Source organism: Anas acuta, chromosome 1 (genome assembly GCF_963932015.1).
Source record: "Anas acuta chromosome 1, bAnaAcu1.1, whole genome shotgun sequence".
Taxonomy (NCBI): domain Eukaryota; kingdom Metazoa; phylum Chordata; class Aves; order Anseriformes; family Anatidae; genus Anas; species Anas acuta.
Window position 1 is genome coordinate 63,187,974 of NC_088979.1, and position 12,925 is coordinate 63,200,898.

General features: G+C 43.1%; 1 protein-coding gene across 3 annotated transcripts in view; it reads left to right on the forward strand.

Annotated features, from left to right (window-relative positions):
- The window catches only part of EDAR (ectodysplasin A receptor), a 72,307-nt gene that overhangs the window by 39,038 nt on the left and 20,344 nt on the right, over window positions 1-12,925 (forward strand). For all 3 annotated transcript variants that reach the window (XM_068679343.1, XM_068679338.1, XM_068679351.1), the window contains 4 exons: window positions 4,746-4,814; window positions 5,573-5,695; window positions 6,906-7,087; window positions 11,392-11,477. In XM_068679343.1, the coding sequence (XP_068535444.1) occupies window positions 4,746-4,814; window positions 5,573-5,695; window positions 6,906-7,087; window positions 11,392-11,477 (460 nt within the window). The remainder of the gene's footprint in view (window positions 1-4,745; window positions 4,815-5,572; window positions 5,696-6,905; window positions 7,088-11,391; window positions 11,478-12,925) is intronic.

Genomic DNA, 12,925 nt, shown 5'->3' on the forward strand with positions numbered 1-12,925 from the left:
CATTCAGTGACGGGCTCAGAGATGCCTCTCTCCTCTTGAAAGGAAAATTCAAACCACATCTTTTTTTGCGAGGCTGGAGCCAAACTAAACTCTGCTGCTGAACTCTGAAACTTATGAGGCCCTGCAGTGAGGATTATATGCTTATCTCGGTTAAGAAGGATTTAGCAGCATCGGGAGCATACAAAGATTATCTACCAAGTGCATGTGAGAAACTGTGATAATCTGTGGAAAAGGCAGTTCACGAGGTTCGTCTCATAAAACCTTGGGAACGCAGGGTAGGCACTGGATTTGTTGGTGGCACCTGTGAAGTTCGTATGGTCTACCCACATTTATTTATACAAGTCCTTTTGTCTAGCGTTCTGTTTCCCAGACAGATACGTCTGTGTGTGTACAGAAATATCAAAATAGCAGAGCTCTCAGAGACAGCTGTTGTGCCTTTCCTCTCGTGAAGTCAAGATTTGCATCCCTGAAGTGTATCTACATCAGTGATGAAACTAAAGAAATGCAGAGACACTAAAAAAAAATCCCCTCTGCAGCATTAAGAAGCACAGATTTCTTTGATCCTTGTGTTCCTCCTCATTTTTTTTACAGACCTTTTTGTAAAGACAAAAAATATCTGATAGGAAATTAGCTTTTACACTGTGTTAATATGAAGACTAGGAACTAAAATAACCGTTAAGGCTGTCTATCAGAAGTTACGAGTTTTAGCTTAGACCACCAACTACGGTAACCTCATTGTTTGTGTATTCCGTATATTTACTCCATTTACTCATGGATACTGTAAACCTAGTGGCAACGCTACCTAATTATCTAAGTAAATTAAAATCAAAGGCTGACTACAGCAAATGCTGCTCTTTATCCTTCAGACAGCACAAACGAAGCATTTTCTGCCTGGGGATGTATATATCTATTTATTTATTTATTTGTGTGTACCTGCCAGGCCGTGGTAACATGCTGCAAAGGCTTCACTGAAGGACCTTTCATCTGGGAAGAGAAATATTTGAGTAACAGGGTCTCAGGCGTCTCTTTTCCTATTGCCCCGGGCCAAATCTGTGCCTCGCAGTCTCCTGGAGAGAAGCTGAGACAGCGAGTCTCTAGCACTGCTTGCTGTGGTTGCCACCGGGAAAATAGTCTTCCTTTTCCTGTCAGCTTCTGTGTGTATTCCTAAGTTATTAACGAATATGCCCTGAAAGGCAAATATGGCTGTAATTAGCAACCCCCTCTAGTCATGCTGGGACTTGCTGCGTGTCGCACACCTGATCCACAAAGACCCAAGCTTTGTTTTACACCTCCTCTCCTGACACCCACTTGTCCTCAGCTGAAGCGTTGAGTCAGGATGTGTGGAGGGCTCAGCAGATGAGCTGCTGGAAATCCCATACTTCATGGGAGCCATTGTGTGGTCCCTCCAAAAATATACTTCCAGCTTCTTCCTGCTGACCTCTGCCTGCCGTCCTATGGGACAGGGTCATTTGTTTCACTTGAAACATGCAGACTGACATTACTCTACTCTGGTCAAATCTTCAGTGCCATTAAGCTCAACACCAGTCGGCTGATATATTCTGCAGCTGATATTTACATGCACATGGAGAAGGACTGAGTTTGTAGGACAAAACCTGCACAAAGTGAGGCTTTCCCAAAAATCATGTATGGTGGAGGCGCAAAGAAGGATTTGCAAAATTGTTTCTGTGCACTGGTACACATTTTAATCTGGATTTCCTACACATGCTTTAGTACCAGTAATCAAAAAGATCAGCAGTAGACCAAGACTTCAGTTTTGCCTGCCAAACATTCATAAATAAAGGGTTTTACTGGAGCAGCAAAGCTCTACACAGATGTATGATCTGCTCCTCATCTCCTGAATTAAGAAGTGTCTTGGTATGCCCTGTGTCCACAGGGGACAGCCCACAGATTGCTTCAAATCTGGAGCTTGATTTCTGCCCTTTGAGATTACCGAGGCAGCATCCTATGCCAGCATCATGGCAGTCAGTGTGAGACAGCAGACATGTCCTGAGTAGATGCATGGATGCCAAATTTGTGTAAACCAGAGTTTCCCTCTACTTCTTACCAGGGCCCAGGGCTCCTCGTTTTACTCCTGGAGGCCCCCAGAAGTCCTGTGTACCTGGGAATAGGAAGGGAAGGGGAACTGCCTGTAAATTCACTCAAGAATTCCCCAGAGCTAATTACTTTTAATGGTTAGGGGCCATAATAACTGGAGGTTTTTTGTTTGGTTGGTTTGTTGGTTGTGCTTTTGTTTTGTTTTTGTTTTTCCTGCTTCTTGGCAGATGGAGGCAGATTGTCCAAGCTTTGCGTGTTTCTACATATGTCAGCTAGGCACAAAAGTGATCTTAGCACTAGAAAATCCCTTGTTGTGAACATGGGATTAATGTGTGATAGATGATATGGTGTGGATGTAAATTAAAATGCTTGAAAATTGACATCAAGCCCAAGAGCAGCCTAGCATATCTTGGTAGATACCAGCAGGTATCATCCCAGCTGAGGGGCTACCTATGGCCCTACTGCCAGAAACCTCCTGCACCAGACTTTCCCCAGTCCTTCATTATAAAAATTAAGTAAACATTTTGGGTTTTGACTTTAAAGGAAACAAAAATAAAAACAGGAAAAAAAATAAACAGATAAAACACACAAACAGAAAATAACATTGTCAGTTTATAGCAACATACTTGAATGGGTGAGGCAGGGGGGAGGGAGGGAGAATAATTAATTTTAACATTTCGGTTTTCCAATCTGGGGAAAAAAAATCTCCCCTAGTGTTCTAATCCGGTCATATTCAGCACTTTGAACTGGCTTTTTCCAGTTAATATTTGCCATATGCTTGACATATTGCCATGTGTAATGACAGAATGCAGGGGGAAAAAATGTATGTTTACACACAAAACATACCCCCACATGTATATTTATGTTGAGATAGAAAAATATTTTATGTATGTATGTATAACTTGACACTTTCAACATTTTATGTAAATAAATACCAAATGGATAGAGAAGATTGTATTATGCATTAATAGGCTTATACTTCTCCGTTTCCATTTTTCAAATCTGGCTATGATTGCATGTAAGTACCTCAAACAGTAAACATCTGGGTGGCTTGAAAGCAACTGAAGCATGTTGTTACTGTAAGACATGCTTTTACTGTAAAGTTACAGATTCAAACTTCACCAGTGCAATTCTGTGTCCAGACCCAATTTATAATAAATGTGATGACTTTGCAATACCAGTGTGGAAACAGCCTTGATAATATTCATTTATGAAGTCTAACAAGCTGTCTTATAATTAGGATTCAGTTTAACAGACATGTGTGTGAAGATTATATTCCTGGAACTTTTCCAAGTAACTATACTGTCATAGCCAAAGCCTTTGTCCAACTTAAATGTTTGACAGTTTATGCAATTGCATGACTATTTTCCATCTCTCACCTCCAGCTTTAGGACAATTTATCTCTGATTCTCTTTTGTTTCTAGGTTTAAAAGTGCAATTTCCTGCAGAACAGAATATACTTATAATTCAGCTTGTCCACCCACCCACCCACCCCGTTACCTGTCTCAGCTAGCCCCGTTGCTAGAAGGAACATATAAAGCAAGTTCCTAGCTTGATGCCGGCGTGATATAATCTTTGCTTAATCCATTTAGTGTTTAAAAATGTAAATGTTAGTGGCTATCTCAAATTCTACAGTGCTGCTCTAGTGGAGATTGTATGCTTTAAAGTGGCACAAAGCAGCAAGTGTACTCTTCCGGGAGCCAAAAAACCTTGCAGTATCTGAGATGTGGAAAATTTAAAAAGCAGTTTACATCTACTAGGACCAAAGTGTTGCAAATGTATCTCAAACATTTGCAATTTGAAGCTGTAAAATCCCTAGGGCATATTATGTGCTGTAACAATACCATTAAATATATTGTATCATGCTAGAGAAACAATTTGTGTTGCTTTTTCCTGTCTCTTTTTATCCCTTAGAAAGAAATCCAGTACATGAATGTGCAACATTAGCTCTTATTCAAAGTTATTCATAGAACTGAATTTGAAAAAAAAAAAAAGAAATAAATTAGCACGTGTGTTTACAACAGAGATCACAGCCTTTATTTCCCCCCAGCCATTGTAATAGCACTTAAAATACAAAGTTCAGCTTCCTCCTTGAGTTTAAGCTCTTAAATCTACAGCTTGCCTATTAGGAATGAAAAGAAGCCAAGGCTTGTTACCGAAGGCAGCTCTGGGCTTTCCCAGCAGGTCTGTGGGAGCCAGTGAGGAAGGTGTCTGCCTGTGCCACTCGCTATCAGGTTGCTCCCTGGCTCAGCTTTATGGATGCTTCTTCTAGATCTTTCCTTGACAAATCTGATCTGGCAGGGTCAAGGACACAAGCCAGGCTGGGCTACTGACCCCCAGCCCTCTTTTATTTAGTGATCATGATGTAGCTCTCGGTTCCCCTATAGGAGGACTTCTCCAAAAGCCAGCAAATACCAGGGTTCGTAGCCTCGTCTCTGACAAATTTGTATGAAGATTGCGAGGCCAGGCTGCCTCATGCAATGAGCTTTCTCAGAGAGGCAGGAGATGTGCCGCAGTGTGTGTGTGTGTGAGTGCACGTGCACACCTCCCCTCTATTTAGACCTCTGGATAACTCCAGGCATCGCTCCCGTTTACCTTTGTTCTGCTGATGAGCCCTTCTGTTCTTGTTTTGGCAACACACACAAATATTTACTGATGTTCATAAACAATCATCAATTCTATCGTTTCAGGTAAAATATCAAGAGAACATGGCTCACCTGGGTGAATGTAAATGGACTCACGTGTTCCCTTTTCTGGTGGTAGGTATCCACATGCATGCAGGCGTTTCCAGCGCACAAAGATCACTGGGTTCTGCTCAAGTCTTTGCAAACATCTATGAATTGCTAAGACACACCTACAGACAGCTGAGCACTGGACACTGGGATCAGTTTCCGTTCAATAAAACACTTAAGCTTTTTCTTTGGTGCCACTTAGACAGGAACATCTGTTTAAATCTGTACTTCCCAGTGTGTGGGAGAAGTTAACAGGGAGGAGGAGGGAGGAGAAGGACCTCAAATGGAGCAGAAGCAGAAAAGACATCTGCTCCAGCCCACCAGGCTCTGGAGGAGCTGATTAGCCTGGATGTCACATGAAACTCAGCCATATCAGGGTTGAGGCCCGAGGCAACTCGTTATCTCAGGTTGTTGTAATTGTCCCTTACAGCCACGTTTGTGAAGGCTCATTAGACTTGGGAGCGGGGAGGGAGTAAACTTGGGCATTTACCGCACCAGAGAGAAGGAGAAATAACAGGTCAGGAACCACGGCCTTCAATATTTGAGGAATAGCTGTGACAACAAGCACAAAGGTCGGTGCTCTGAGAAACTATTAACAGGACCAAATTGCTGAAACCCATGACCGCCTCCATCCCATGGAGCGGCACTTCTTCAGCACCTGAGTGGGAGCTTTGGGGATGCCTCGTGGCACAAGGTCAGACCCACTGCAATGGCTGGGCAAGGGGAGGGGACGAGGTGTGTTGGATGGAGGCGGTGGCAGTGATGCTCTGGTGTCTGTGGTGCAGGTTTCCCTGGTGTACTCCGCCAGCGCTGAATACTCCAACTGCGGCGAGAACGAATACTACAACCAAACCACCGGCATGTGCCACGACTGCCCCAAGTGCGAGCCGGGTGAAGAGCCGTACATGGTAACTTCAGCATCCTCCTCTGGCTGGGGGAACACGTGTCGAGCTCCTGACACGACATCTGAGAGGTGGCTGAGGGGGCCGAGGCCTGTCGCTGGGGGCACCGCGCTCGGCCTGCATCATGAGGCTCTCCCACACTTAGCTAGCCTGTGGGCAATTCTAGGATGGAAAATGCCCTGCCTAAAAATAAATGCTTTGTTACAAGGTGGTAATGCATTGATATGAGAGAAAATGAGGAAAAAAAGGGATGCATAAGCAATTTTAGGCCACGCATCCCTCGGATGGGAGCACGCGCATGCACAAGGGTGCTGTGGGGGCAGGCACCATGCACCCACACACCCGTATGCTGCGTGCCAGGAGCAGCCTGCTAAAAGTAGCATGGCAAAAGTTGTAAGGTGAAAGCTTCACACACGTTCTCTGCCAGTGCGTTCTCATCTCAACGGCTATTTAAAACCTGACAGTGCCATTCCAGCATTGTGTGATAAATAGGTTAGTCTGGCATGCTCGCTGGCCCCCCACACAGAGAATTTAATTTCTCTCTCCCGCTAAGATATTTTGGCACTAGAGGAACTTGGAAGCTTCTGCCACGTTTTAAATTACAGTTCCTAAGTAACCATTTGATTTACAGCAGATAATTGTTGCATATTAAAAAATAAATTACTGAAATCCTGTTTGGTTTTAATGGGATAAACATCCCATTGCAAGAATTTCACACAGTTGGTAGTCCTGAATGAGGATGTTTGAATAATAACCACTTCATATTAGTTTTATTTAATCTAAAGGTAACATTTATCTGGGACACATGAGTTCAGGGGTTACCAAACCTCATTCAAACCTTGCTTTTTCTAATGGTCCTTGTGGCCTCTCCTGTCGTGAAAACGAGATCACCGATATCCCTGCTGGAACGCTGTTTCCACTGCAATTTTCTTCTCAATTCTCTAATTTGCAGTTCATTTTTTATCTGAGCAGCAGCTGAAATTCACTTCCAAGGCTGCAGCATGATTTGAATAGCCCTGAAGGGTCACTGTCAAGGAGTATGACACCCCAGCTCCCCTTTTCCTCTCCAAGACACAGTGTGTTTTGTTCTTATGTCCTTCCCCGGCCTTTTTAGGACAGATGTTAAGGGACTTGGTACTACACTGTGCCAGGTACTGCATTCCCTTTTCCTAGCAGCCAGTGTGTGACACGAGCCAATGACTTTGTGTTGTTGCAGACCTGCGGATATGGCACCAAAGACGAGGACTATGGCTGCATTCCCTGCCCGTCAGAGAAGTTTTCCAGAGGAGGCTACCAGATATGCAGACGGCACAAAGACTGTGAGGGATTCTTTCGAGCCACAGTCCTGACACCAGGCGATCAGGAGAATGATGCAGAGTGTGGACCTTGTCTCCCGGGGTAAGGATTCAACAACAGAACAATCAACAACAACTATGAATAAGCTCCATGAAGATGTCCTGGATTCTCTGTACGGTTCATGCTGGCACTGGAAGTCTGTGCCCATGAGCACATAATCTCTCTTCTCCAAATGTGACCAGCTGGCAAGTTTGTCAGTAGCTGACAGTATTAGCTAACAGAGCTGTTAGGAGATGGTTTGTGTTTAGTCAACAGAGAGAAAGGGGTCTAACGGGCTGCTAATGTAGTGTGTGTGCTCTTACTCAGAGTAAAAACAAGTTCCAGAGCTTGTTGAAGGGTCTAAAGTATAAGCTGTTTTATTGTCCATCTTTTTAATGCCTGTTAAGCGCAGTGTAATTCTGATAGTAATGGTGAGAAAGCAGTTGCTGCTACACTGCATATATTAGTAATATATTCTTCACTAAGTCACCTTTAGAAGCCTGAAAACACAAGCGTGCATTTGCTTTCATTTTTTTATTATTATTATTACTTATGCGTGTGTGTGTGTGTGTGTAGCATAAGCAAATACTCTATAACACAACCTCACTTTACCTACATTTTCAATTTCTGCCACTGTGGCTTGTTGGTTTAGATGTGTACCTCCTCCCGACATTTGGCTTTTGTGCAATTTGCAGACGCAGCATAGCCCACACAGCTTATAACGCAGGAAACTCTGCTTATAACTGCTAAAGAGACGCTGCAAGGCTCCAGGTTTATTATATCAGCAAGTCTGTGTGAAATTTTCACAGTTTACAAATAAAAAGAAGGACTTGTCTAACTGCCAGCCAAGCAAACTGATGATGTGATTTGAAAAGAACTCCCTCTTGACTTCCCCTCATACATCATAAAGAGCAAGAAAGTTAAATAGTGGCCACAGTCTCCGTTTTGCAATTTTGTCAGGACTAATGAGGTCACCCAGGTGGGAGTGGGGTGCTGGCTGAAAATAATCAGCTTGCACAGCTGGTGCTTGGGGAGTAATCTGAAAACATCCTGTTTGCACAGGTGTAACCTGCAGCAGAAATTGGCCTGCTGTAGGCTGGCTGTGTGCAGCTCCTGGGTCGCTTTGGCAAGGCCAGCAGCTAAGGAGAAACACGCACTTACTCTGAGCTTGAAGAGATTAAAGTCTCGGGATAAATTACATCTGGGCTGAAACAAGCTCTGAAGCCTTCTTGGTGCAACTTGAAGAGCCCAGAGGTTTCTTCTTTGTGGTGGGGGGGAATGCAGAAGCCCTGCATCAGAGCAAGAGAGCTGGTGGGTAATGCTGCCTGGATGCCCTTTGCCATTGCCCCAGTGGCACATCCAGGGACATCCAGGTGCCTGTACGAGTGGCATCATTTTCCTTCCATTTTTTTTTACAATATTATTGATGATCTGTTTTAAGGAAAAAGGAGACCTTTAGTACAAGAGTATCCTCTGTGGTCAGGTTCCCTTTTGTGTAAAATAGGAATGACACTATTGGTCAAGCTTACGAAGATGTTTCAAGACTGAGACCTGGGAAGAATTTAAAGGCTTATCTCCCAAGCTGTGGTCTTCAAAATCAAAGGTTGGCTTCCAGTGATCTCTGAAGGTACCTAGACCTAATATCCTGGGGCACTCCTATCCAGAAGCACTTCCATCATGATAAATACTCTAGGTCAATAATAGGGAAACCAGGTACAACTCAGGGTCCCCACCCTCAATGGGATGACCTGTTAGGTGTTCTTGGAGTGTGTCAGAGATCATAACCCATGAGGAACAGCCACAGTAGGTCAAAGCGAGGGTCTTTTTAGGCCAGCAGCAGCCATAAGTGGACACCCACAGCTGAATAATAACAGGGCAGACATATATGATATATTCCCGTAATGCTGTCCCAGCAGCTACTTTCAGCTCGAAGCAATTCACTGGCCTTCTCACAAGACAGAATGCAAAGGGATAATATTCCTGTAAAATGCAGTCAGAAATGCCTCATCTACCGACTCTTCCCCTTTTAATGTGTTTGTCCACGGGTACACCAAGCCCAAGTCCAATTTTCCTTTCTGAGGTGTTTCAAAACAAGGAACAAACTCTTCTCTCTGCTTTCAGAATGACAAGGTTTAGCCAGTGTGTTTCTTATGAAATAAAGTCCCCTCCCTGCAGTTCTGGGTAAGGCAGCAGATGCTTTCACTACTGTACTCACCACCTCCTTGTTACCTCTCTGCAGACTGTCACCTGCTGAAAACAGACCCCTCTGTTCCCAGGTGTCCTAGTCCCTGCAGGAGGCAGACCTAACTGGGACCAAGTCCCTGAGTGTGACATGGCACCACCAAGATTAGCCCCAGATAAGCTATCATGGTGTTAAGGAGGAATCATGGAACCATTCAGGTTGGAAGAGACCTTCAGGATCATCAGGTCCAACTATCACCCTACCAGCAATGTCACCCACTAAATCATGTCCCTAAGTACCACGTCCAACCTTCTGGAAAACACATCCACATTTCAGTCTAGGCTCCACTCTTGTGTTTTTACACTTCAAAATCCAAGCCTGGGAGTGCTAAGGAAACAGAAATAATGAGTTTCAAAGTGGAAGAGTAGAACCATGAAAATTCGTGATTTTTGTAATGGGCCACTTCTTCTCTGTAGTTAGTGATATAAAGAGATCAGATACTTCCAACATTTACTTTAATATTTGGTGCATTGCAAAATAGCCAGAAACATCATTCTGTTGCCAGTACTTCATAGGGGTGAACCATTAATGTTTGCAACTGCAGAACTTCCTTCCTACTCACCTGGGTGACTGCTTGCCAGTGAACATCCCTTCAGTCTTCTTTACCCATCCTCCAGCATTCTGCATTGTGGTGAAAACCAAGAAATATTCCACCAGTGTGAATTAATTACATGTTGGTAATTCCAACAGCCTGTTGGAAGGGCTGTTTATCTTCCCTAAACCACTGTGGCTATTATGTTGTGAATCCTAGTTGTCCTGTATTTTTCTTTATAGTTTTATGTGTATCTTTGGCCTGCCACTCTCTCTCTCTCTCTTCTCTCTCTCTCTCTCTTTTTTTTTTTTCTTTTTTTTTTTTTTTTTGTGGTTTGGCAGTCATTTACTGCTTTTTTATTAACTGCTTTGCAACCTGGTATTCTGCAGGCCCCCACAAGAGACAAAAGATGAAGGTTTGCTCTTGAGAGAAGGCCAGAGTTTCAGAAGGGGCATGGGGCACAGGAACCAAAGGGAAGAGTGAGGGTGAATCTTTTAATACCAGTAAGAACAACAGGGGAACTGTTCAGTTTGCATGCTCTCTGAGGTACCTCCAAGCACCACCTTTCACTTTGCATCTCAGCATCCATTTCCTGGACATTCATAGTTTGTTTGAAGGCTGGGCTATTCATTAGTGAGCAACTGATTTTGATGGACAGTTTCAGCAGTAGTTTTCTAACGTATACATTTTCCAGAAAAAACATTCTGCACATACATAGACAGGTATGTAAGAGCAGAGAATGGATTAATTGTTGCTTAAAGTGTTTATTATGCTGAGTACTCATCTGCATAGAATAGATTATGACTGTTCATTTCTTCATTAAAATTTAGCAAGTGATTTGTAAAGGCATATCCATAACATCAACTGTGTATGATTTGGATGTAATTTACTCATTATATTGTCTGTGGATCCTATTCTTGCATAACCAATTACCTTATTTCAAGACTAACTTTATTGGCAGCCCAGAAGTTCAAACTATGGAAAATTTTTCCTTCATGCTGTAACTCCATGATCAAGGGCTTTCTTATAAACTATACAGCAATGAACTTAAAGAAAAAAAAAACTGTGAAGCCTAATCCGGCTTCCCTTGTAAGGGTGGTGTTTTCCTGCATTTGTTATTCAGATTTGGCTCAGATTTGGCTCTGTTGTTACTAAGATTGTTCTTATGGTGCTTGCGAAGAAAATTAGCCAACCATATCCAGCTGGTGGTCTTGCCTGAAAGACTGCTGTTTCAGAAAATAATGCTCTCTTATTTTGAAAGGTCTTATTTCAGGGCATGCCATAAACTGCAGCTTGAACTCAATAGGGAGAGTAATGTTGTTTTAGGCAATGATACTACTTCTTGTCATGTAGGCTTGATGGTTGATTAATTGTCTTTTAGGGGTAAAAGGAAGAAGAGAAACACTGTCTCTATTCAGGCAGTTAAAAAAAAAAAAGAAAAAAAAAGAATAATCTTTGCATCAAATTGCTTATAAAAGTTGGTGTATTTTTTTTTAAATGATTTTATCTCAGTATAATTGGTTGCTGCTGAACCATGCTCAGTTGCAGTATATTAATTTACACTGTTTTGCCTCATCTTGCCCTTTGTTTCAGTTACTACATGCTGGAAAACAGACCTCGAAACATATACGGGATGGTTTGCTACTCATGCTTGTTGGCGCCTCCTAACACCAAAGAATGTAAGTGCTTGACAATTTCTGTGCATTTCATCTGGTTTTGACTCAGATCATCTGGAAGCTCAATATGAAGTTTTTTAGCGATGATTATGATGTTCAAACAATAAGTCAGTCTCCAGTAGAACAATTTCTGCTTCCAAATAGCCTTGCCAACAAAGGAAGCAAATGCTGAACATTTGGGGAGAGATCAGAACCTTTGATTTTAGGACCTGCTATTGTTCAGTTATACTCCAGTTTTCATCTGTTAGGACGTCCCATGCAGTAGTTATCTTTATTTAACCAAGTAGGTGCAAGATACCACAAATCTCTATAATTTTTATTCAGTTCAGCTATGAGGAAAACATGGAACACTTTATAGCACCTCATAAAAATACATCTCACCTTTTTACATCCTTTGGTTTCAAAGTGATACAGCTGTTAGTGCTGGAGTGTGATAGCCAGCACTGATAATAGGGATAACTGTATATTTCATCGACAAAAGGGAAATGCCTATAGTTTGCTGATTGGAAAAAAAAATGTATGCAAGTGTGTGCAACATGCTGGCAGTACACATTCTTGTGTGCAATAGTCACTCGGGCTGTGGAGAGCAGGGACAGCCCTGCAGTAGCACTCTAAAGCAGAAGTAATTCCCCCAACAAGACTGCATTCTCCTTTAAAGCATAAAGAAAGTGAGAAAGTGAAAAGCAAAACTGAGGCTCCCTCTGAATGAGCAAATGACTTGGATGCTCACTCAGAATCTGGAGCAGACCAGGAGGAAAAAAAAAAAAAAAAAAAAAAGATGAAAACAGCCAGTCCCCCAGAGAAACCTGATGCATGTAAAAACAAAATCCCCTCCATGTTCTGGTCTTTTAAAAGTCCTTACCATGAAAAAGACTTGCAATACTTTGCTTGCTTGATTTGAAAGCAGTGGTTGATACAAAGCTCCCTGAGCATTTATTTATGTATACAAATAGCAATTACCTAATTCAGATGCTGCTGAACTGTGTGTGGTTGGTACCCTGCAAGCCACTTCAAAGGAGGAGGATCGGCTATTAACAGCTACTACTTTTCCTAAAGCAGAGGAGCTCCGGTTAGCCAGGGATAAATCCCACCCTGCAGAGCTCCTGGTGAGCGGTGATAGCCCATATGGAGGTACTCCCCTGACCTATGTGTGTGCAGCCTGGCTGGTCAGCTCACCCTGTCTGGCTGCAGAACCCCAACCAGTCCCAAAATGTGCACTTCTATCCCAGAAAGCAGGAGTGGGTGAGGACAGGGTGAGCATAATTCTGGTGAGGTTGGGTCCATACCAGGAGGTGAGGCAAGGGTGTGAGGGAGAGCCCTGATGTGAGATGTGGGAAGGAGGTGGAGAGGTAAGTGAAAACACGAGGTTAGGAGGCTCGGTGGGAGATGAGGGCATGCAGTGTGGGACACACCTTCTCCTGCATGCATGTGCAGGCTGGCCGCCCTGTTGA